This window comes from Protomyctophum parallelum (assembly GCF_964188405.1).
Source record: "Protomyctophum parallelum genome assembly, chromosome: 1".
In the NCBI taxonomy this organism is placed as follows: domain Eukaryota; kingdom Metazoa; phylum Chordata; class Actinopteri; order Myctophiformes; family Myctophidae; genus Protomyctophum; species Protomyctophum parallelum.
Window position 1 is genome coordinate 45,167,652 of NC_139697.1, and position 26,704 is coordinate 45,194,355.

General features: G+C 43.5%; 1 protein-coding gene across 1 annotated transcript in view; it reads left to right on the forward strand.

Annotated features, from left to right (window-relative positions):
* LOC310872471 (NACHT, LRR and PYD domains-containing protein 3-like) overlaps positions 1-19,027 on the forward strand; it is a gene marked incomplete at its 5' end in the record, with an annotated part of 23,045 nt that extends 4,018 nt beyond the window's left edge. Inside the window, 5 exons of the mRNA XM_083784370.1 lie at positions 1-181; positions 1,020-1,193; positions 6,119-6,292; positions 10,321-10,494; positions 18,905-19,027. The exon at positions 1-181 is cut by the window's left edge and continues 915 nt beyond it. Of these exons, the coding sequence (XP_083640496.1) occupies positions 1-181; positions 1,020-1,193; positions 6,119-6,292; positions 10,321-10,494; positions 18,905-18,983 (782 nt within the window). The 3' untranslated portion in view covers positions 18,984-19,027. The remainder of the gene's footprint in view (positions 182-1,019; positions 1,194-6,118; positions 6,293-10,320; positions 10,495-18,904) is intronic.
* Positions 19,028-26,704: the final 7,677 nt, after the last annotated feature.

Here is a 26,704-nt window from a genome sequence, read left to right on the forward strand (position 1 = left end):
AAACATACCTGAAGTCAGAGAACAAGACAGAGAAACTCTCTGAGACCCAGTGTTCAGCTCTGGCTTACATGCTGCAGATGTCAGAGGCGGTTCTGGATGAGTTGAACCTGAGCGAATACAAGACATCCTTGGAGGGGCTACGGAGACTGATGCCAGCTTTGAGGAACTGCATAAAGGCTAAGTTAGTAGTTCATTATCAAGTTATTAGTGCCATGGGACACCCATTATATAATGGGTGTCCCCTGGGCTAGTTAATTAAACTTTCACATTTTTCCCGTCTGTGTCCCTTCCTGCAATGGAAAAGGATCGTGGATGAAATGAAAACAAGTTACGTCCACAATTCACCACACTTTATTATTCACTTTCCACTGAAAAATGGCCCGTGAGCCATGTGATCTGACTCCTACACTCAGGACGGGAACCCCTTTTGGTGTTTTAAGCATTATGTTATAGGCCTACTTTAGATATTGAAAAATTGTGAAAATGTGGCGCAAATCTTTGAATACAGTATATATTCTTTCACAGCGAACTTTTTAACTCAAATCTTAGCTTCTGGGGGGGGGGGGGGGGGTTTCCTGGAACAAGATGGGAACGGCAGCAAAATAAATGATTAATCTGGGGGTCCTTGACCTGAAAAAGGTTGACCACCACTGACATAGAAACATAGATTTTTCAGAAAACTTTTAGGATTTAAATGGGTTAAAATATAGTACTAATTATGCAGAATGTTCCTTTTCACCACTTTTCAATATGTACACAAATCTTTGTGTGTGTGTGTGTGTGTGTGTGTGTGTGTGTGTGTGTGTGTGTGTGTGTGTGTGTGTGTGTGTGTGTGTGTGTGTGTGTGTGTGTGTGTGTGTCCGCGCACGTATGTGTGGGTGTATATTTATAATAATGTATTATTTTAATGTGAAGCACACTGAGTATCTGTTATGAAATGTGTTGTACAAATAAAATGGACTTGACTAAAGACATTTAATGAGACAGAATAACATTTTCATGTGTTCATCTCCATTCAGGTTGGTGTACTGTAGACTCACAGAGAGATGCTGTGGAGATCTGGCCTCAGTTCTCTGCTCCAACTCCTCTAGTCTGACACACCTGGACCTGTGGGGTAACGACCTGCAAGACGCAGGCGTTAAGCGTCTCTGTGTTGGACTGATGTCAACACATTGTAGACTGAAGGAGCTCTGGTCAGTAGTCCTTTATCACTCTCTCTCTCTCTCTCTTTCTCTCTCTGTCTCATTCTCTCTCTCATTCTCTCTCTTTCCTCTCCCTCTCTCTCCCTCTCTCTCCCTCTCTCCCTATCTCTCTCTCTCTCTCCCTCTCTCTCTCTCTCTGTCTCTCTCTCTCTCTGTCTCTCTCTCTCTTTCTCTTTCGCACACATGTGTGCTCAAACTGCTCATACATGCAAATGCACAGCACACAATCTCTTCTACACACACACACGCACACACACACGCATGTAGGCAGGCGCGCGCACACACGCACGCGTAGCTCACAACATGTTGCGATGCAACGTGTTCTGAACTTGCCAGTGTGCAGTGGTGGACAAAAGTACTCACAATTGAAATAAAAGTATAACACAATGTAGAACTCTGTTAGGTGAATGTCCGGTATTCAAAATGTACTTGAGTAAAAGTACCAAACTATTGGCATCAAAATTCACTTAACCCATGCAGGACGGGAACCACTTTTGGTGTTTTAAGCATTATGTTATACTTCAGCTATTGAAAAATGGCACAAAACTTTGAATATATATTTTTTTGCTTCTGGGGGGTCCCTGGAACAACATATTTTGAGATGGGGGTCGGCAGCAAAATAAATGATTATTCTGGGGGTCCAGAATAACGTTGTCGACCACTGACATAGAAAATCTCTGAAGGTCTAAATGTCTAAATGGGTAAAAATAAAGTACTCATTATGCAGAATGTTCCATTTCACCACTTTTCAAAATGTACATAACTCTTTTGAAAATAGGCAGATCTACAAGCTCGCAATGTGTCGGTGCGTTGTGAGCTTGTGGAAGTACTACAATTTTGCCGCCTTTTGGGCGGCTCATCCTAGAGTTACGATGCAGCGCAATATGAAAAGAAGGAAATTGCGGGATTTGACAGACTCCACTTGTGTCTGTGTTTTTAAACCCAGTATTGTGCCCTGCACATGTAGTAACGGATGGGTTATTATTATTATGTGTTGTTAACTCGTTTTGTTTTATTTTGATTAGTGATGCTAAAAATAAAACTGCACATGCACGCGCACGTGAGTCCGTGGTTGGACTGGGAAATAAATAATGCGCAGAAGAACTTGGCAGGCGACTGCGCGTTTTGTGGCGTGTGTGTGTGTGTGTGTGGCTGGCTGGTCAGCTGTGTTTTTAAACCCAGTGCTGTGGCCCTGTCTTTTTCTTCAAGCCTCTCTCTCTCTCTCTCTCTCTCTCTCTCTCTCTCTTAGTGTGTGCGCGTGCGTGCATGCGTGCGCATCGGGTCAGTAGCCCTGAAGTTTTTCACAGTCCTGTCTGCCATTAAATTTATATATAGGCTGTCATCCGTTGCCAATTTGACCGATGCAGGTTATGCCATCATAAAGTTTTTGATTTCCTGCTGTAAGTAGTCTCTCTCTCTCTCTCTCTCTCTCTCTCTCTCTCTCTCTCTCGTGCGCATGTGCGAGCGTGTGTGGGGTGGTGGTGGGGAGTGAGTCTCTACGGAGTGAGTGAGTTTCTTTCTATATTCTTTTTCATGCTTTGCTGGGTTGCTCTTTGAAGAGGTTTTCTCTTTTATTGATTAGTGTTAAATCCCCGCTGCAGTCAGCGGGTCTTGTGGCTTTTGTGCGCCGCAGCAGTGGCTGCTGCTTTTAGCGTCATGGTGCTTGACAATTTGACAAAGAAACATGGCATTAAAATCTCGCCAAATGTCCCGTGTTCAGTGGAAGACTGCAGCCTGGCAGTGGCCAAGGTGGTCGGAGCGGCTAGTGTAAGATCCGCCGCTAGAATGAACGGTGGAGTGGTGATCTTTGTGGACAGGGTGGAGAAAGCAAACACTGTAGTAACAAACGGTGTGGTCATAAAGGACACGTTTGTGTCCGTGACGCCCCTCGCTACACCAGCGAAAAAGGTGATGTTGTCGAATATCCCCCCGTTTATAAGTGATGAACTTATTGTGAAGGAGTTGTCCTGGTTTGGCAATGTTGTGTCACCAGTATAAAAGTTGCCGTCAAGCTGCAAATCACCTGAGCTGAGGCACGTTGTGTCGTACAGGAGGATGCTTTCTATGATTCTGAATGACAGGACCCAATACTTGAAAACCAATTTTAAGTTAAAGGTTGAAGAATACACTCTTTTTGCCACTACTGAGAGCATGAAATGTTTCGGATGCGGGGGGGAGGGGAACTTGGTTCGTTCTTGCCCAGAACGGCCGTCCACTGCTGCTGAGCCCAGCACAGGGACGAGTGGCGTGGGTAAAAGTGGCAGTTGCTCAATTTTCTGCTAGGGGAAGCAAAAATGGCAGTCTACTTGACCAGGAGAAACCAGATGTTTTTATCTCACTGGTTAGGGCGAGGATTTGGATCGATTTTAGATTTCACCAGGGAATGAAAAATGTGGACACTTTTGTGCAACAATGGTGTTTTAACGATGTTATTTGCTCAGTTGTTGATGAGACTCTTCTTTTTGGTTTGGTTTTTGGGTAAGAATGCCCTTGTTTTTGAACCTCGCATGTCTGTTTGAAAACAACTGAAGTGTTACTGGTTTTTAGTTTGTAAATAAAAGGGTTTTAGAAAAGTCAAAGTTTCTCTCTGTCTCTTTCTTATCTCTCTCTCTCTCTCTCTCTCTCTCTCTCTCTCTATCTCTCTCTCTTTCGTGTGTGCTCACCACACACTCTCTTGTACACACACACACACACACACATATATACACACACACACACACACACACTCACGCACGTAGGCAGGCACACACGCACGCACACACACACACACACACACACACACACACACACACACACACACACACACACACACACACAATACACATTTCCACCAACATTCATTATATTCTCTATAAGATCTCTATATCTCTTATATAGATCTACAAGCTCACAACACGATGCAACATGTTCTGAACTTGGCAGTGTGCAGTGGTGGACAAAAGTACTCACAATTGAAATAAAAGTATCAATAACACAATGTAGAACTCTGATAGGTGAATGTCCGGTATTCAAAATGTAGCCTACTTACCAAAATGTAATTACCAAATTAGTTGCTGTGAGAGTGAGGTCTAGCCAACACCAACTCGGGATTCCTGGATCGCTGCCTTATACAAATTCCTATCCAACATCAGGTTATTGAGCTCTGCAGTGTTGTTAGCCAAGCTGTCGCGCCGCAGCACGTCTACATAGGTGGTACGCTTCTTTCCCCTCCTGGCTTTGTCCTGGGTTGGCTCCCATAGGGTCAATGTACAGTACTTGCCTCAAGTTCTGGGTGCCTGACGCAGTGCCCTGCCAGCCTCATCCTTCCCTCTCTGACTTTGTCCATGACCCGTGGTAGGTCCCCATATAATACCAAAATAGCAAATAATTGGCATCAAAATATACTTACCCATTCAGGACAGGAAACCCTTTTGGTGTTTTAAGCATTATGTTATACCTTAGCTATTGAAAAATCGTGAAAATGTGGCGCAAATCTTTGAATATATATTCTTTCACAGCTAATGTTTTTAACTCAAATCTTTGCTTCTGGGGGGTCCCTGGAACAACATATTTTGAGATGGGAGTCGGCAGCAAAATAAATGATTAATCTGGGGGTCCTTGACATGAAAAAGGTTGACCACCACTGACATAGAAACATAGATTTTTCTGAAAACTTTTAGGATTTAAATGGGTTAAAATATAGTACTAATTATGCAGAATGTTCCTTTTCACCACTTTTCAAAATGTACACAAATTCTTTCGTAAAAAGCAGATCTACAAGCTCGCAGTGTGTCGGTGCATTGTGAGCTTGTAGAAGTATATAGGGCTGAAGTGATTACTGTTATGTAATAATAATCTAAATCTACAAAGTAACTAGTAACTATAGTTACTTTACACCACTGTGTGTGTGCGTGTGCGTGCGTGCGTTCGTGCAGTTACTGTATTTATTTTATATGAAGCACACTGAGTTTATCTGGTATGGAATGTGCTATACAATTAAAATGGACTTGACTAAATACAGTTAATGACACAGAATAACATGTCAAGGACCCCCAGAATTATCTGTATTTGGCCGTGGATGTTGTTCCACAGACTCCCCAGAAGCAAAGATTTGAGCTAAAAAGGTTCGCTCTGAAAGAATATATATTCAAAGATTTGCGCCACACTTTCGCGATTAAAAAAAAATAGCAGATCTACAAGCTCGTAGCGCGGCACTCGGTGCCACACTATGAGCCGTCATGAATGGGTTAACCCATTTAGGACGGGAACCCCTTTTGGTGTTTTAAGCATTATGTTATTAACCTGACGCTGCCAGATGAGGGCGGTATTGGGTAACCATGTTCCCCAACACAGCACTCATCTGGGATCTCTCAGGCAGTTGAGCTGACAAAAATCCGTTCCGTACCGGACCAATCAGCGTGAGCTAAGGGCGGGACATGGGCGAAACCGGATGTGAAGCTATATAGACACGTCAATATGATTGGTTGTGTTTGCACGCCCACACGGTGATAGACAGACGGTCCCATCCAATCATCTACCAAGTATCTTGAAAAAAAGGAACAGCCCCGTCATCGAATTTGCTTCCGCGATCCCAGATCCCAATAAGCTGTGAAACAAATTTGTGTAGCAAGCTTCTTGGATCTGGCAGCGTCAGGTAATTATGTTATAGGCCTACTTTAGATATTGAAAAATCATGAAAATGTGGCGCAAAGCTTTGAATACAGTATATATATTCTTTCACAGCACTCAAATCTTTGCTTCTGGGGGGGTTCCTGGAACAACATATTTTGTGATGGGGGGTCGGCAGCAAAATAAATGATTAATCTGGGGGTCCTTGACCTGAAAAAAGGTTGACCACCACTGACATAGAAACATAGATTTTTCTGAAAACTTTTAGGATAGTACTAATTATTTTCATGTGTTTCATCTCCATTCAGGTTGGTGGTCTGTGAACTCACAGAGAGATGCTGTGAAGATCTGGCTTCAGTTCTCTGCTCCAACTCCTCTAGTCTGACACACCTGGACCTGGGGGGTAACAACCTGCAAGACGCAGGCGTTAAGCGTCTCTGTGTTGGACTGATGTCAACACATTGTAGACTGGAGAAGCTCAGGTCAGTAGTCCTTTATCACTCTCTCGCTCTCTTCTCTCTCTCATCTCTCTCTCTCTCTCATTCTCTCTCTCTCTCATTCTCTCTCTCTCATTCCTCTCTCTCTCATTCTCTCATTTCCTCTCTCTCTCTCTATCTCTCTCTCTCTCCCCCTCTCTCTCTCTCTCCCCCTCTCTCTTCTCTCTCTCCCCTATCTCTCTCTCTCTCTCTCTCTCTCTCTCTCTCTCTCCCTCTCTCTCTCTCCCTCCCTCTATCTCTCCCTCTATCTCCCTCTCTCTCCTCTCTCTCTCTCTCTCTCTCTCTCTCTCTCTCTCTCCCTCCCTCTCTCCCTCTCTCCCTCCCTCTCTCTCTCTCTCTCTCTCCCTCTCTCTCTCTCTCTCTCTCTCTCTCTCTCTCTCTCTCTCTCTCTCTCCCTCTCTCTCCCTCCCTCTATCTCTCCCTCTATCTCCCTCTCTCTCCTCTCTCTCTCTCTCTCCCTCCCTCTCTCCCTCTCTCTCTCTCTCCCCCTCCCTCTCTCCCTCTCTCCCTCCCTCTCTCTCTCTCTCTCTCTCTCTCTCTTCTCTCTCTCTCTCTCTCTCTTCTCCCTCTCTCTCCTCTCTCTCTCTCTCTCTCTCCCTCTCTCCCTCTCTCCCTCTCTCTCTCTCTCTCTCTCTCTCTCTCTCTCTCTCTGGACAAAAGTATTCACAATTGAAATAAAAGTATCAATAACACAATGTAGTACTAAATATGCAGAATGTTCCTTTTCACCACTTTTCAAAATGTACACAAATCTTTCGTAAAAAGCAGATCTGGGTCATTCCAGAATTGGAGGACATTTGGGCTTCAGAATTGTGGAAAAAAATACTTTATATTTACCATTCTCTGTTATGTACACATCAATACTAGGTAATAAACTATCAAATGCTTGATTGGCTCAGTTTAGGCATCAAAGATATTTTTTTTTATTAAATGTTTAATGTATTGTTTGCTATACTTGGTGCAACCCTGTTACCAACACCCAGGGACCTTAAAAAATGTCATAATTTAAATAAATAGATATAATTCCTTTACCATTAGGTGAAGAAAGTAACATTTTCTCTAAATAACCATCTGATTTCAGATATGAGTTGATTTCAATTAATTTAAAAGGAACTTTCAAAATCTATTGTACCCAACATTTCATTAATGACATGTTTCACACTTTACAAATTTCAGTATTTATTTTCAAATATTTGCTCTAAATCTTAATGCATATTGTTGGTTAAACAGCTTAAATGACAATAGGTCAAACCTTTGTGAGCTGAGAAAGCCATTTATGATTATTTTTGATTAAAATCACATGGTAACAGGGTTGAAATTAGAGTAACAGGGTTGCAATTAAGTATCATGGTTTAATTGTTTCATCATAGATCATTCAAGTAAATGTGTCAAATAAATGCTCAAGACAACAGAGATATTCTTTGAATATTTTTAATTCTGTGAATCCTTTTTTATACAATACAAAATAATAAGTGCTTTACTTGCCTCCACCTCCATCATCCAACTGGTGAACCCACCTCCATACCCAACTCCACCTTGTCTCAACCCACCTCCATACCCAACTCCACCTTGTCTCAACCCACCTCCATACCCAACTCCACCTTGTCTCAACCCACCTCCATACCCAACTCCACCTTGTCTCAACCCACCTCCATACCCAACTCCACCTTGTCTCAACCCACCTCCATACTTAACTCCACCTTGTCTCAACCCACCTCCATACCCAACTCCACCTTGTCTCAACCCACCTCCATACCCAACTCCACCTTGTCTCAACCCACCTCCATACCCAACTCCACCTTGTCTCAACCCACCTCCATACCCAACTCCACCTTGTCTCAACCCACCTCCATACCCAACTCCACCTTGTCTCAACCCACCTCCATACCCAACTCCACCTTGTCTCAACCCACCTCCATACCCAACTCCACCTTGTCTCAACCCACCTCCATACCCAACTCCACCCCCAACCCACCTCCATACCCAACTCCACCTTGTCTCAACCCACCTCCATACCCAACTCCACCTTGTCTCAACCCACCTCCATACCCAACTCCACCTTGTCTCAACCCACCTCCATACCAAACTCCACCTTGTCTCAACCCACCTCCATACCCAACTCCACCTTGTCTCAACCCACCTCCATACCCAACTCCACCTTGTCTCAACCCACCTCCATACCCAACTCCACCTTGTCTCAACCCACCTCCATACCCAACTCCACCTTGTCTCAACCCACCTCCATACCCAACTCCACCTTGTCTCAACCCACCTCCATACCCAACTCCACCTTGTCTCAACCCACCTCCATACCCAACTCCACCTTGTCTCAACCCACCTCCATACCCAACTCCACCCCCAACCCACCTCCATACCCAACTCCACCCTGTCTCAACCCACCTCCATACCCAACTCCACCCTGTCTCAACCCACCTCCATACCCAACTCCACCTTGTCTCAACCCACCTCCATACCCAACTCCACCTTGTCTCAACCCACCTCCATACCCAACTCCACCTTGTCTCAACCCACCTCCATACCCAACTCCACCACAAGGTGGAGTTGGGTATGGAGGTGGGTTGCTTCTCAGCAGTGCTCAGGGGTGGACCAGCACGCTGCAAAATAAATAAATAATACAATTTAATGAATGAGTGAAGTAAACATTTACATGAAGTAAACTAATTTAGTTTAATCTACATATGTTAAACCTATTACTGAATTATGAATACTGTTTCCTTAATTGCACTACATGCAAAATCACAGTTATAGTTGCAACAGTTAGGTTGCAACTATAACATATTTGGTATTTTTAAAAATATTTTCTAAACTTTTTTTCTCACAATTGATTTAGATTTGGTCTAAGGACTAGTAAAACCTACACAACAACATTGTGATTATATATTGTGTACATGGTTTATTTTAAATTCATGGGTGGGACGTCAAATGTCCTACAATTCTGGAATGACCCATCTACAAGCTCGCAGTGTGTCGGTGCGTTGTGAGCTTGTAGAAGTATATAGGGCTGAAGTGGTTACTGTTATGTAATAATAATCTAAATCTACAAAGTAACTACAGTAGTAACTATAGTTACTTTACACCGCATGCGTGTGTGTGTGTGTGTGTGTGTGTGTGTGTGTGTGTGTGTGTGTGTGTGTGTGTGTGTGTGTGTGTGTGTGTGTGTGTGTGTGTGTGTGTGTGTGTGTGTGTGCGTGTGCGTGCGTGCAGTTACTGTATTTATTTTATATGAAGCACACTGAGTTTATCTGGTATGGAATGTGCTATACAATTAAAATGGACTTGACTAAAGACAGTTAATGACACAGAATAACATGTCAAGGACCCCCAGAATTATCTGTATTTGGCCGTGGATGTTGTTCCACAGACTCCCCAGAAGCAAAGATTTGAGCTAAAAAGGTTTGCTCTGAAATAATATATATTCAAAGATTTGCGCCACACTTCTGCGATAAAAAAAAAAATAGCAGATCTACAAGCTCGTAGCGCGGCACTCGGTGCCACACTATGAGCCGTCATGAATGGGTTAACCCATTCAGGACGGGAACCCCTTTTGGTGTTTTAAGCATTATGTTATAGGCCTACTTTAGCAAAATAAATGATTAATCTGGGGGTCCTTGACCTGAAAAAGGTTGACCACCACTGACATAGAAACATAGATCTTTCAGAAAACTTTTAGGATTTAAATGGGTTAAAATATAGTACTAATTATGCAGAATGTTCCTTTTCACCACTTTTCAAAATGTACACAAATCTTTGTGTGTGTGTGTGTGTGTGTGTGTGTGTGTGTGTGTGTGTGTGTGTGTGTGTGTGTGTGTGTGTGTGTGTGTGTGTGTGTGTGTGTGTCCGGGCACGCGTATGTGTATATTTATAATAATGTATTATTTTAATGTGAAGCACACTGAGTATCTGTTATGAAATGTGTTGTACAAATAAAATGGACTTGACTAAAGACATTTAATGAGACAGAATATAATTTTCATGTGTTCATCTCCATTCAGGTTGGGGAGATGTGGACTCACAGAGAGATGCTGTGAAAATCTGGCCTCAGTTCTCTGCTCCAACTCCTCTAGTCTGACACACCTGGACCTGGACAATAACGACCTGCAAGACGCAGGCGTTAAGCGTCTCTGTGTTGGACTGATGTCAACACATTGTAGACTGAAGGAGCTCGGGTCAGTAGTCCTTTATCTCTCTCTCTCTCTCTCTCTCTCTCTCTCTCTCTCTCTCTGTCTCTCTCTCTCTCATCTCTCTCTCATCTCTCTCTCTCTCTCTGTCTCTCTCTCTCAATATCTCTCTCTATCTCTCTCTCATTCTCTCATTCCTCTCTCTCATATCTCTCTCTCTCTCTCTCATTCTCTTTCTCTCTCTCATTCTCTTTCTCTCTCTCTCATTCTCTCCCTCATTCTCTCTTTCCTCTCTCTCTCTCTCTCTCTCTCTCTCTCTCTCTCTCTCTCTCTCTCGATCTCTCTCTCTCTTTCTCTTTCGCACACATGTGTGCTCAAACTGCTCATACATGCAAATGCACAGCACACACTCTCTTCTACACACACACACGCACACACACACACACACGCACGTAGGCAGGCGCGCGCACACACGCACGCGTAGCTCACAACATGTTGCGATGCAACGTGTTCTGAACTTGGCAGTGTGCAGAGGTGGACAAAAGTACTCACAAAGTATCAAAAACACAATGTAGAACTCTGTTAGGTGAATGTCCGGTATTCAAAATGTACTTGAGTAAAAGTACCAAACTATTGGCATCAAAATATACTTCACCCATGCAGGACGGGAACCCCTTTTGGTGTTTTAAGCATTATGTTATACTTTAGCTATTGAAAAATCGTTAAAGTATGGCGCAAAACTTTGAATATATATTTTTTTGCTTCTGGGGGGTCCCTGGAACAACATATTTTGAGATGGGGGTCGGCAGCAAAATAAATGATTATTCTGGGCGTCCAGAATAACGTTGATGACCACTGACATAGAAAATCTCTAAAGGTCTAAATGTCTAAATGGGAAAAAATAAAGTACTCATTATGCAGAATGTTCCATTTCACCACTTTTCAAAATGTACATAAATCTTTTGAAAAAAGGCAGATCTACAAGCTCGCAATGTGTCGGTGCGTTGTGAGCTTGTGGAAGTACTACAATTTCGCCGCCTTTTGGGCGGCTCATCCTAGAGTTACGTTGTTTTGTATTTTTTTTTTAGTGATGCTGAAATCAAACTGCACATGCACGCGCACGGGAGTCCGTGGTTGGACTGGGAAATAAATAATGCACAGAAGAACTTGGCAGGCGACTGCGCGTTTTGTGGCGTGTGTGTGTGTGTGTGTGTGTGGCTGGCTGGTCAGCTGTGTTTTTAAACCCAGTGTTGTGGCCCTGTCTTTTTCTTCAAGCCTGTCTCTCTCTCTCTCTCTCTCTCTCTCTCTCTTAGTGAGCGTGCGCATCGGGTCAGTAGCCCTGAAGTTTTTCACAGTCCTGTCTGCCATTAACTTTATATATAGGCTGTCACCCGTTGCCAATGTGACCGATGCAGGTTATGCCATCATAAAGTTTTTGATTTCCTGCTGTAAGTAGTCTCTCTCTCTCTCTCTCTTTCTCTCTCTCTCTCTCTCTCTCTCTCTCTATCTCTCTCTCTCGTGCGCATGTGCGAGCGTGTGTGGGGTGGTGGTGGGGAGTGAGTCTCTACGGAGTGAGTGAGTTTCTTTCTATATTCTTTTTCATGCTTTGCTGGGTTGCTCTTTGAAGAGGTTTTCTCTTTTATTGATTAGTGTTAAATCCCCGCTGCAGTCAACGGGTCTTGTGGCTTTTGTGCGCCGCAGCAGTGGCTGCTGCTGTTAGCGTCATGGTGCTTGACAATTTGACAAGGAAACATGGCATTAAAATCTCGCCAAATGTCCCGTGTTCAGTGGAAGACTGCAGCCTGGCAGTGGCCAAGGTGGTCGGAGCGGCTAGTGTAAGATCCGCCGCTAGAATGAACGGTGGAGTGGTGATCTTTGTGGACAGGGTGGAGAAAGCAAACACTGTAGTAACAAACGGTGTGGTCATAAAGGACACGTTTGTGTCCGTGACGCCCCTCGCTACACCAGCGAAAAAGGTGATGTTGTCGAATATCCCCCCGTTTATAAGTGATGAACTTATTGTGAAGGAGTTGTCCTGATTTGGCAAAGTTGTGTCACCAGTAAAAAAGTTCCGTCAAGCTGCAAATCACCTGAGCTGAGGCACGTTGTGTCGCACAGGAGGATGCTTTTTATGATTCTGAATGACAGGACCCAAGACTTGAAAGCCAATTTTAAGTTAAAGGTTGATGGGTTTGAATACACTCTTTTTGCCACTACTGAGAGCATGAAATGTTTCGGATGCGGGGGGGGGGAGGGACACTTGGTTCGTTCTTTCCCAGAACGGCCGACCACTGCTCCTGAGCCCAGCGCAGGGACGATTGGCGTGGGTAAAAGTGGCAGTTGCTCAATTTTCTGCTAGGGGAAGCAAAAATGGCAGTCTACTTGCCCAGGAGAAACCAGATCGAAAGGGAAGTAACACAGTAACACTCACTGGTTAGGGCGAGGATTTGGATCGAATTTAGATTTCACCAGGGAATGAAAAATGTGGACACTTTTGTGCAACAATGGTGTTTTAACGATGTTATTTGCTCAGTTGTTGATGAGACTCTTCTTTTTGGTTTGGTTTTTGGGTAAGAATGCCCTTGTTTTTGAACCTCAAATGTCTGTTTGAAAACAACTTAAAGGTGATATAGACAAGTTTCCAGTGTTTGTACACAGAAGTGAGTGAGTGTTTCCAAACAAATGCTTATCTAGCTCCACCCCCCTCCCCCCCTCATTCTATTGGCTGAGCCAGGTCACTTCACGCTATGGGATTGTTGTTGCTGTTGGGAGGGACGCTATGGATATTGCGCTCGTATGGCTAAATATGACATTACAAAATTATGAATTTCTATCGATATCTTAGTTACAACAATGACATTGAGTTGACATGTCCCGCAAATGAGGAAGTAGGAAATAGAGCTAGGAGACTCACTGGCTCTCAATTCAATTCTCTTTTATTTGTAATCGTGCATATAAAACATATTGCCCCTCAAATGCCCCATGCCACTACAGCATCATTCATTCATGTGAACTACTCTGTCCACGGATATTCATTGCAATGAAGAAAAATCGCTATGATGATCCGCGACGGCCTGTCACCGTTGGCGAGCACGGGTTGAATGTATGCTTCAAGCCGGCCGGCCGGCAGGCAGTCGCCGCGGTGGAGCGGCGGTGCAGGGTGAAATACTATTACTCACTTCCACTTCCACCATTTCAACAAATAAGCACATACAACCCACATGAACGAAAACGATATTGATGTAGGCCTAAACAGGAGATTTTATTGGGGTCTGAGTTGTTCTGTGACTAAGGATCCTCTGAGTTCTGTGGGCTTATTGCTGCTGGTGTTGTTCAGTTTCACACCACCCAACCACGCACTATACATAGCGATTCTCATAATTCCAATAAGCTTACATATTAAATCATAAACATACTATTTCACATGAACAATGTTAGTGAAACTAAGATATGTGGATATTATACATTGCAATTGAAATCGCATTGCATTTTCATTATAATACTGCAGTGCTGGGTTGGGTTGCCTCGCACTGCAATTGGCTAAAAGTTTAAATCCCCTCCGACGTCCCGAGTAGTAAACTGTAGTGGATATAAACAGTGCATTCAGCCACAGGGGGGAAAAGGGGGAGTGTGCTGTTGCAGGAGAACACCTCAGCATCATAATAAAGGGAAAGATACAGGGGGAAAAGGCCAAAAGAATACATTTATATATATTTAAAATTTTGGCTGAAAACTTGTCTATATCACCTTTAAGTGTTACTGGTTTTTAGTTTGTAAATAAAAGGGTTTTAGAAAAGTCAAAGTCTCTCTCTCTTTCTTATCTCTCTCTCTCTCTCTCTCTCTCTCTCTCTCTCTCTCTCTCTCTCTTTCGTGTGTGCGCACCACACACTCTCTTGTACACACACACACGCATATATACACACACACACTCATGCACGTAGGCAGGCAGGCATGCACGCACACACGCACACACACACACACAGACACACACACACACACACACACACACACACACACACACAGATCAAAATACACATTTCCACCAACATTCATTAAGCTCACAACACGATGCAACGTGTTCTGAACTTGGCAGTGTGCAGTGGTGGACAAAAGTACTCACAATTTAAATTGAAATTAGTTGCTGTGAGAGTGAGGTCTAGCCAACACCAACTCGGGATTCCTGGATCGCTGCCCTCCACAAATTCATATCCAACATCAGGTTATTGAGCTCTGCAGTGTTGTTAGCCAAGCTGTCGCGCCGCAGCACGTCTACATAGGTGGTATGCTTCATTCCCCTCCTAGCTTTGCCCTGGGTTGGCTCCCATAGGGTCAATGTACAGTACTTGCCTCAAGTTCTGGGTGCCTGACGCAGTGCCCTGCCAGCCTCATCCTTCTCTCTCTGACTTTGACCATGACCCATTCAGGACGAGAAAACCTTTTTGGTGTTTTAAGCATTATGTTATACTGTAGCTATTGAAAAATCGTGAAAATGTGGCGCAAATCTTTGAATATATATATTCTTTCACAGCAAATGTTTTTAACTCAAATCTTTGCTTCTGGGGGGTCCCTGGAACAACATATTTTGAGATGGGGGTCGGCAGCAAAATAAATGATTAATCTGGGGGTCCTTGACATGAAAAACGTTGACCACCACTGACATAGAAACATAGATTTTTCAGAATTCTTTTAGGATTTAAATGGGTTACAATATAGTACTAATTATGCAGAATGTTCCTTTTCACCACTTTTCAAAATGTACACAAATCTTTCGCAAAAAGCAGATCTACAAGCTCGCAGTGTGTCGGTGCGTTGTGAGCTTGTAGAAGTATATAGGGCTGAAGTGGTTACTGTTATGTAATAATAATCTAAATCTACAAAGTAACTTGCAGTAGTAACTATAGTTAATGACACAGAATAACATGTCAAGGACCCCCAGAATTATCTGTATTTGGCCGTGGATGTTGTTCCAGGGACTCCCCCCAGAAGCAAAGATTTGAGCTAAAAAGTTTGAAAGAACCTCTGAAAGAATATATATTCAAATATTTTCGCCACACTTTCGCGATTAAAAAGAAATAGCAGCTCGTAACAAGCTCGTAGCGCGGCACTCGGTGCCACACTATGAACCGTCATGAATGGGTTAACCCATTCAGGACGGGAACCCCTTTTGATGTTTTAAGCATTATGTTATAGGCCTACTTTAGATATTGAAAATCGTGAAAATGTGGCGCAAATCTTTGAATACAGTATATATTCTTTCAAAGCGAACTTTTTAACTTAAATCTTTGCTTCTGGGGGGGTTCCTGGAACAACATATTTTGAGATAGCGGTCGGCAGCAAAATAAATTATTAATCTGGGGGTCCTTGACATGAAAAACGTTGACCACCACTGAATTTTTTTTCAGAAAACTTTTAGGATTTAGAAGCCTTTAAAAAAAATCAGCTTCAGGTCTAAATGGGTCAAAATAAAGTACTCATTACGCACAATGTTCCATTTCAGCACTTTTCAAAATGTACATAAATCTTTTGAAAAAAGCAGATCTACAAGCGCGCAATGTGTCGGTGCGTTGTGAGCTTGTACTACAATTTTGCTGCCCTTTGGGCGGCTCATCCTAGAGTTACGTTGCAGCGCAATATGGGAAGAAGGAAATTGCGGGATTTGACAGACTCCACTTCTCTCTCTCTCTCTCCCCCCTCTCTCTCTCTCTCTCTCTCTCTCCCCCCTCTCTCTCTCTCTCCCTCTCTCTCTCTCTCTCTCTCTCTCTCTCTCTCTCTCTCGTGCGGATGTGTGTGAGTGGGGAGCGTGGTGCGGAGGTTACGGAGTGAGTGTTTGTTCTATCTATACTCTGTCTTTTGCTCTTTCTATCTCGCTTGTATTGTTTTTTGCGGTTATGCACCGGTCTAGTGTTTAAACTGCTGTTGGTGGTTTTGTGTTTTGCCGCGCGCTGACGGCTGTCGGCGTCGCTATGGCTTTCACAACTCTTACAAGGAAGCATGGCTTTAAGATCTCGCCAGCCTTCCCGTGTTCTGTAGAGGACTGTAGTTTAGCGGTCACGAAAGTAGTCGGACCCGCTAGCGTTAAATCTGCTGCCAGGATGAACGGTGGTGTTGTGATTTTTGTCGATGAGATGAATAAAGCAAGCGCTGTGATTGAGAGCGGCGTTGTTGTTAAGGGCACGCTTGTGAAAGCAACGCCACTCGCAATGCCAGCGAGTAAAGTGTTTCTGTCAAACGTCCCCCCATTCATTGACGATGAGCTGATAGTGAGAGAGCTGACCAAGTTTGGGAAGGCTGTGTCGCCGATTAATAAGCTCCCGTCAGGCTGTAAATCACCTGAGTTGCGACATATTGTTTCTCACAGGAGAATGCTGTTCATGATTTTGAGAAACGGGAGTAAAGAGCTGATTACAGGCTTTAAGATCAAAGTGGACAATTTTGAATACACTCTCTTTGCTACAACCGAGAACATGAAGTGTTTTGGCTGTGGGGTGGAAGGGCACCTAATAAGGTCCTGTCCAGAGAGGGTTGTTGACCCTGGCGAGGGGGCAAGCAATGATACCAGGGGGGGGGAGGGGGAGAAACCCCTGGGGGAAAAACGTTGAAAAGGAGATGGGAAACGTTAATGGCGGTGGTACTGTGGGTGAAGATGAAGGAGGAAATGTTGAACCCGAGGTGTTGGCAGAGAATGTCAATAAGGAGGGGGAGGGCACTGAGCAAACAGGTGGAGATGAAGGAGGGAAAGAGAATAAGCAGCAGGAAAACAGTGGAGGTGAAGGAGAAGTGCTTAATGCTGAACCTGTGGTGACACGAGCTACCAAGAGGACAGTAGTCCTCCTGTCAGTCAAGTGGAGGTGGGAGGGGCTACAGTAGCTGACATGGAGATGGGGGCTGAGGAGGAAGGGGTAAAGGTGGTGTGGCAGAAAAGAAAGGCAAAAGGGTCAAATGGGACAAAAGCAAAAAAAAAGTGACCGAGGAGAAAGGAGAACTCAATTCAGAATCAGAAGATAGTACTGGTGGTTGGGAGAGTGATGATGAAACATGTAAAAAAAAGAAAAATGTCTATGGGGTGTCAGAAATGAAACGTTTTTTGCTGAAAACAAAAAACCAGAGAATGATCCGAATTGAAAAGCACTTCCCTGATATCAAGAGTTTTGTGACGGCTGCCAGGCAAAACATGAAGTTAACAGAAGGAGTATGCTTTACTAAGCAAGAGATTTTCAGAGTGAAGAAATTGGTGCAGAGGGTTGATGCAGATTTGTTAATTGATACGTGGACAGTGTGATGGTGGTGGTGCCGCTGGGTTCCGTCTGTGCGCTGGGTCCTCTTTTGCACTTGGTTTTGTCTTTAATGGGCATGAAGATTTACTGGACAATGATACAGCCGGCCACTTGTGAGCTTGGTTGGCTTTGGTTGACTGGACGATGGTGGAGCGGCTGGAGCCTGCTACGTGTAGGCTCTGATTCTCAGACGGGCCTCTGGTTGGAAGGGCCAGGATGGGCCTTCATCACAGTCCAACATCGGGGCTCACTCACAGCCTGTGACAGTGGTCATGGTGGAACTGGTGGATATAGCTGGTCAAAGCTTGGTGGATGCAGGAGCAGTAGCTGATCTGCCGGGGCTGATATCATCTTGCCGTGTGGGTTGCTTCCCAGAACTGTGCAGCGGAAAACGGTCTATGAAGGACACTGAAAATGAAAATGACCTTGTACTGTTGTGTTGTGTTGTGTTGTGTTGTGTTGTGCCCAGAGACGGGCTGGGTGTGGAGGAGGACTCGATGTATAGGGGGGGGGTTCAGTAGTCCTTTATCACTCTCTCTCTCTCTCTCTCTCTCTCTCTCTCTCTCTCTCTCTCTCTCTCATTCTCTATCTTTCCTCTCTCTATCTCTCTATCTATCTATCTATCTATCTATCTATCTATCTATCTATCTATCTATCTATCTATCTATCTATCTATCTATCTATCTATCTATCTATCTATCTCTCTCTCTCTCTCTCTCTCTCTCTCTCTCTCTCTCTCTCTCTCATCTCTCTCTCTCTCTCTCTCTCTCTCTCTCTTATTCTCTCTCTTTCCTATCTCTCTCTCTCTCTCTCTCTCTCTCTCTCTCTCTCTCTCTCTCTCTCTCTCTCTCTCTCTCTCTCTCTCTCCATTCTTTCACAGCAACTAAAATCTTTGCTTCTGGGGGGTCCCGTGGAACAACATATTTTGAGATGGCGGTCGGCAGAAAAATAAAAGATTATTCTGGGGGTCCTTGACATGAAAATGTCAAGGGAAATGCCACACACATGCACGCACGCACGCACACACACACACACACACACACACACACACACACACACACACACACACACACACACACACACACACACACACACACACACACGTCTGTGTTGTCAGCTTTTGTTTTCTTCATGAATATGCAAATGATCATCTTCTATTCTCCATTATCTTGTGTTTGTTTCAGGGTGGTGGACAACAACCTCACAGAGGAATGCAAGAAGGAGTTATCAGTTCTCAACTCATCCTGCAAGATACGCACCTAAAACTGTCCCAACACATCAGAGAGAGAACTGTGGCCGGTTAAGACTCATGTGTGGCCTGTTAAGACTCATGTGTGGCCTGTTAAGACTCAAGTGTGGCCGGTTAAGACTCAAGTGTGGCCGGTTAAGACTCAAGTGAGGCCCGTTTCCTCACTTCAGATGGTGGAGACGCACCCAGAGAGACCAGTGGTAATCAACCTGTGGGTCTGGACCCCCAGAGGGTCCTCAGACGATTAGCCCAATGTGCAACATTGTTTTCTCAATGAACAGTAAACAAAGTGACATGCAGTATTATGTATCTGCACACTTTGGACCATTAGCATCATCAGTAGCACCTGGCCTAGCCTCGACGACCTTACAGGCGTATACTAGGCTCAACTTATGTCATTTGGACAGCATTTTATACCCATAGTTTCACTGTACAGATTGTTACTGTTATTCTTGATGACTATTTTTCATGTATCTGATGTATTTCAATGTGTTGTTCTATACTGTAAATCACTGTGTACAGTAAATGCCTAACTTGTAAATTGTAAAAAGTAATGAACAAAACCACTATAAAAATGTCAAACATTGGCCAAATTGTAAAATATGACCTAAGAAAGAGGCAACCATTAACAAAATATCAGATCTACAAGCTCACAACGAGCATTTGCGAGGCGTTGTGAGCATGTAGGGGGGGGGGGGGGGGGGGGGCTAGACCACTGTTCAATACCTTCATCATTAACCCATTTAGGACTGAGACCAGGTTGAGTTAAAAACGTTAGCTCTGAAAGAATATATAAGATTTGTGCCACATTGCCCATTTAGACCTGAGGACGATTCTACAAATGCCTTCTAAATCCTGACAGTTTTCTGAAAAACCCTATGTTTCTACAAGCTCATAGCGCGTGCCACGCTATGAGCTTGTATAGATCTGCTATTCTTTTTAAATCATGAAAATGTGGCGCAAATCTTTGAATAATCTTTTAACTCAAATCTTTGCTTCTGGGGATGTCCCTGGAGCAACATATTTTCAGTTGGGGGTCGGCGGCCAATTACATATCATTTTTGGGGGGTCTTTGACGTGAAATAGTTTGAAAACCACTGACATAGAAATATGGGTTTTTCAGAACACCGTCAGGATGTAGAAGACATTTTGTAGAATCGTCCTCAAGTCTAAACGGGTTAACGTTACTACAAAAAATAATGAACACATCAACATACCTGCGACTGCAAGTGACGCTCGAGCCTGCCTCTAAACGTCATTCCGTTAGCATGCTGTGCTCTGCCCCAGAGTGTGGTTTCCTCTCTAAACGTCATTCCGTTAGCATGCTGTGCTCTGCCCCAGAGTGTGGTTTCCTCTCTAAACGTCATTCCGTTAGCATGCTGTGCTCTGCCCCAGAGTGTGGTTTCCTCTTGGCGGGGGGGGGGGGGGGTCATTTCATTTCCTTATCTCGTACAAGGACGACCTTGTTCTTGTAACCGGCAGGGAGGCGGCGGGGTCCGGGGATAAACTGGCAAAACAAATGCACGTTAGAGGGGTTGGGTCCGCGTCAGATCTGAGCAGGGCGCCGTGGAGGCGCGCCAGTTGCAGGAGGAACCGGTGTTACAGTTTGACTAGTGCCTGGTTTGTCTGGTTCCCTGGGCTGGATTTGCGCGTGCATGAGCCGTCTATCACAGCTGTTTCATGAAGGGGGCGGAGCTATCTTCTATCTTCTCGGAGCGGAGCTATCTTCTCATTAAATATCCATCCGATTGTTTGTGGAATCTCACTTGTATGAAACAGTGACAACATGCACTTATAAAACACAGTTAGAATGATGAAAATAAAAAATAAATGAAAATATCTGTGGGAAGTGGGATTCGAACAGTCTTTGGAGTGAACCAAAATAACCTTGGAAGCTGTGCGCAACCCATACACTATGATGCGCTGACAACTGCTGTAGGAAACGATCTATTTGATTCTATGTGTGTCTGTCCAGGCGTGAACTTGGTAACAGTATAGTCACAGCATGCCATTTCATCTTGTGCCTCTGGTTTTTTAACAAATATAAGCACTCCGTTGAACTGATCAATGAATAGCTGTAGAAACAAGTCAATGATGTTGCTATAGTCACATCATGAAACACAAAGGGCCGATTCATAGTCCTATTTTAGAGCCGAATAAAAGTCTGTTTAATAGGCTCTGTTAAGCCTACAATGTGACGTCATTTGAGGTTCGGGGGGCGGGCCCCGTCCTAAAGTCGGCTCTTCGGTGCTACTGAAAATTTCTGACGAGGCGAAATCATTTTCGGCACTACAGCGCCGAAACAGCGGTAAAATAGGAGTATGAATCGGCCCTTTGTGTTTCATGATGTGACTATAGCAACATCATTGACTTGTTTCTACAGCTATTCATTGATCAGTTCAACGGAGTGCTTATATTTGTTAAAAAACCACAAAAAGGCACAAGATGAAATGGCATGCTGTGACTATACTGTTACCAAGTTCACGCCTGGACAGACACACATAGGATCAAATAGATCGTTTCCTACAGCAGTTGTCAGCGCATCATAGTGTAATGGGTTGCGCACAGCTTCCAAGGTTATTTTGGTTCACTCCAAAGACTGTTCGAATCCCACTTCCCATAGATATTTTCATTTATTTTTTATTTTCATCATTCTAACTGTGTTTTATAAGTGCATGTTGTCACTGTTTCATACAAGTGAGATTCCACAAACAATCGGATGGATACTTAATGAGAAGATAGAAGATAGCTCCGCTCCGAGAAGATAGAAGATAGCTCCGCCCCCTTCATGAAACAGCTGTGATAGGCGGCTCATGCACGCGCAAATCCAGCCCAGGGAACCAGACAAACCAGGCACTAGTCAAACTGTATACCGGAACGCATGCAAACAACAAAACAAATGGGTCTCATGGAGTTGCCCTTCCGTAAGCGACACGTTGCCTATGGAACTCGCCAGAGAGTGAGGGCACTTTTGGACAAAAATAGCGAAAGTAGTTGCATTTGCATTTCTTTCACCATGTAGTAAATGCTGCATTCGTGGTCCGGAGAGGGCAGTTGTTTTACAGACGGGTAAAAGGGGCAGGGGGCTGAAGCCCCCTTTGACCTCTGTGTGTGCACGTCCCTGGAACTGGCCTATCGGCTTGTTCCTGCAGCAACGCAGGCGTGCCATTAAACGACCGTAAAGCACACCGGGCCTCTCGTGCAATATTGCTTCATTCTGAATGTTCAACTGCTTTGTTTAACTGACTGCCAGCACGCTTTCTGCTCTAGAGGGGTGTGGGCGCGCATGGACCAAGCACTGGTAAATTTCTATTTAGTTTTAGTCATAGTCTCTTGAATAGTTTTTCACTTAGATTTTGTCACAATTTAGTCACTGAATGTATTAGTGTTAGTCTAGTTTTAGTCGACTAAAATTGTATGACATTTAGTCGACTAAAACTAGACTAACACTAATACAGGTGATACAATAAATCTACAGGTCGACGAAAACAACACTGGTACCCGCCCAGCGGCCCAGAGTGGGACCAGAACGACCACGCCCCCATGATGTTCATCACCCTGTGCCACCGCTCTACAGCACCGCCTGCTGGTGAGACCGCCACACTGCATATATATATATATTCGTCAACATTTGTGAAATTCCTTTGAAAATACAAGCTCACAATTGTGAGCTTTGTATATCGTCTATTTTCGAAAAGCCATCATCTTGCTGAGGTCCCCCTAGCTGGAACCCCCTCAAAGACCCATGGAGGTCCCCCTAGCTGGAACCCCCTCAAAGACCCCTGGAGGTCCCCAGACCCCACTTTGAGAACAATACAGTAGCACCGTCCTCAACCATCCCAAACAACCACTGAAGTTTAGAACAATCTGTGTGTGTGTGTGTGTGTGTGTGTGTGTGTGTGTGTGTGTGTGTGTGTGTGTGTGTGTGTGTGTGTGTGTGTGTGTGTGTGTGTGTGTGTGTGTGTGCGTGCGTGCGTGCGTGTGTGCGTGCGTGCGTGCGTGTGATTGATTCAAGTATTTATTAACAGTTTGCAGAATTACAGAACATTTCAAGCACAACTCAATACAAAAAAACTGTTAACTGTGAGTGAACGACCCAAGCACTACACTTGTTGGTCCACCTCATCCATTTATACCATGAGATTAGACCATAGACCATGGTTTTATATATATGAAAACATTATCTGAGGTTAGTGTACATTGTACATTGTACAGTGTACATTTCCCATAATAGCCTATAGCCACTATAATGTTTTACTTAATATGCTACTGGCTGTGTTCTTCTTGGAAAAATATTGACCGTGAATTAATTAGCAAACTGGACATTGAGACTGAATGTTTCCTTTGCATCCTCGTGTGAAGTTTTTATTTGTGTTGTTTCCGTCGCATGCAGCTCCGTTTAGTTGTAGACCAAGAATGTTCCAAGAAATAACCTGTGTTCCAATATTGATCCAATTAAGTCATTATTTTAGTCAAAGCTCTTTTCATTGGTTAGCTCACACAATCATGTTGTGAGTGATGCCATCGTGTTGTGAGCTTGTAGATTGGCTACTTGTTACACACATGTTGTGAGCAGGCCTGGAATTTCATCCTTTTAGGGGCAAGGCCACTTGGCCTTTAGTGTGGTCAACTTTTTGAGGGCACAAGTCCGAGTGCCAGGGCATGAAGGCCATCAATTAAACCAATGATTTTAAGTCATAATTATTTTAGCTTAAAGGTTAAGGATTATCTTTTTTTTTCAAGGCTCAAACATTGGTTCTGAACAGTGCTTCTTAAATAAATAATCACAGCTTTAAATAACAAAATATAAGTAGCTACTGTTGTAAAATATTGTAAACATGTTTTGGGGTCCCAGTCCAGAGATGAAAGTCATAATGAAATGGCCTAGGACCCTCTCACCCTAGGCTAATTCATATACATTTAATGTGGGGGTCCTTGAAATTTAAATGGCTGAAGATCACTGGGTTAAACTGTGAGTTAATTCACCGAAAATACAATGACAGCCTACATAACTTTTGAATAAGGGCTTGGTTTAGAAAAGCCTATACTGTATTTTATGCTAAACTAATATATTGATGCAAAGCATTTCTCCATGTATAAATCTCCAACAGTGGAAAGCCCTTTAGTAGCCCAGTCAGTGAATACCCTATCTGAATCTGATGGTGGAAATGATTGTTTTATTTTTTATTTTTACAAATAGGGGTATAGATAGATTTGTTTCAAAATCTCCAATGACTTTTTTACAATAATACATTGATGCCGTTAGTTCTATATCAAGCCATTTATTTTTGCCAGTAGGTCAGGGCCCTGGCTTTACCATAGACTGTAAAAAAATATGGACAAAGCGTTCGCCGGATCTGATATGGACGTAAAATGAAGCCAGTCAGTCCTTGTATTGTAAATCGCCATCTTTCTAGATCCGTTTTGGCCCAGCTGGCCATTGGCTGGCCCAGACAACGAGGCGGGACTTCCCCCCTTCTTCTTAGTTGGTTTTTATTTTGACTCGAACGGGGGGTGGCTCCCGTTCATAGACTGTAACGGTAGCCATGCCCTTCAGAACATACGCAACTTTATGGTACTATTTTTAATAAATGGGACCATAATTTACCAAAAAGAATATTATGACATGAGAAATGAGACTTTAAACTAGTGACTGGAAGCAGAAAGTATTCATGACCATGTTTATTAAGGTAATACAGTCTAGGTGAAGTTGGGCCCAAATACATGGACCTCTATGGGGATATGGGTTTTTTTGGGCCCAATGACAGCGCCCACAACAGGCCATTATATGAACTTTCAGGATGTCCCGATTTCCTTAGTGGCTTCACAAAATATCTGTCTGACTGCCCCCAGCCCAGTAATAGTGTTAGATCTTTAACTCTTGAGAATATAATATATATGAATAGGAAACCGACCATTTGGTTTCCTTTTTACACAGAATTTAATTATTGTTAAACATCTGCATTACTTAATTTACAAGAACGTCTACGTACACGATTAGAGAATGTAGAAGAATTGTTATTTTAACCAATGTTTGCCTGTTGTCTCTTATTGTGGACAAAATCTTGTCCAACGGCAACAAAATCTTCTTTAGTTTTGGGTCTGAGAGAGAGGTGTCATCAAACGGTGGTCCGTGGCTCAAATTACGAATAAATAATGGCCTTGATATGAAAAATGGGTTGAAAACCACTGCTCGAGTGAAATCTATTGTCACTGTTTTTGTCAGTTTGTCAGTCTTGTCTGTCTTGTCATGGACAGACTGTAAAACCGCCGTTTGTCGCCATCTAGTGTTCACCAGCAGACACTGTCTGAAGATTATCATGGACGGTATCAATCAGTGCTTCTCAAACCTTTTCAAGTCAAGGACCCCCACATTTATCATTTATTCGTGATCATTTAATTGAATATAAAAAGCTTTTGAGTGCAAGCTACCTACTTCCACTACTCACCTTTTAATTTCTACTATGAGAGAGAGAGAGAGAGAGAGAGAGAGAGAGAGAGAGAGAGAGAGAGAGAGGCAGGTCTGCCTGCCAGCTGCACATGCGTGCAGCTTGTGAAGATTCCATACAGGTGCAGATGATGATCAGTCGTCTTGATTGAAAACAATTGTCTTGATTGTACAGTACATTGTCAGCATCCAGTGGTGTATACACCCGATCCCCCGGGTCGTCCTATTGTTGCCCAAACTAATTCTTTGTTGGTTCTGAATTTGTTGACTACTTCATCAAACCCTACATACATTCATTACTAGTCCTGGTCCAGGGCTTACAGCGAGTCTCTCTCTGACGCCCTGTGGAAGTCCCTTCCAGAGCCCTCTAGCGATTTTCTCACTCCCATGCGAGTGTTTACAATTCCCAGCAAATAAACTAAACAACGTGACTACTCACCGAAACAAAGCCTGCTAGACCTTGGTAAAAGTCTATTCTCGGAGCTGCACTATTTTAATCATTAAATAAAATTAATCCAACCAGATCGGCGCAGGCAAAGCCCGGAGATGCCGTAGTAGAAGAAATTACTCTGCCCGGTAAATTCAGGGTACATTGCGTTATTAAAATGGCACAAAATGCATTTTAGAGATTAGCTGGGGACCTGAGATGCTTCCCAGCTTCGAGAATAGACTTTTACCAAGGTCTAGCAGTCTTTGTGTCATGAGTAATAATAATAAACTTTATTTGTATAGCACTTTTCATACATAAATGCAGCTCAAAGTGCTTCACAGGGCAGGACACAAAAATAAAATACAATAAAACACAAGTAGTTAAAATGATAGCAGAGAACAAAACCGAATATAAGAACATAAAATAAATAAAAACACATAAAAAAATAAAATAAAAAATAAAATAAAACTCAACTAAAAGCAAGGGTGAAGAGGTGAGTCTTGAGTTGAGATTTAAAAATGTCTACAGAGGGTGCGTGTCTGAGCTCGAATGGAAGTTTATTCCAGGCTGTTGGGCCATAGAAGCAAAAAGCTGCCTCACCGTACTTTTTTGTGCACATTCTTTTAGGCACTTCAAGTAGGCCAGCGTTGGAGGACCTGAGGGGGCGGCTAGGGACATATCTAGGTAGGCAGTCACGGAGGTACGGAGGTGCGAGACCATTGAGAGCTTTATAGACAAGTAACAGAAGTCAATCCTGAAAACAACCGGAAGCCAGTGCAGTGATGCCAAAACTGGAGTAATATGTTCTCTCATCTTAGTTCTAGTTAAAACTCTAGCTGCTGCATTTTGGACAAGTT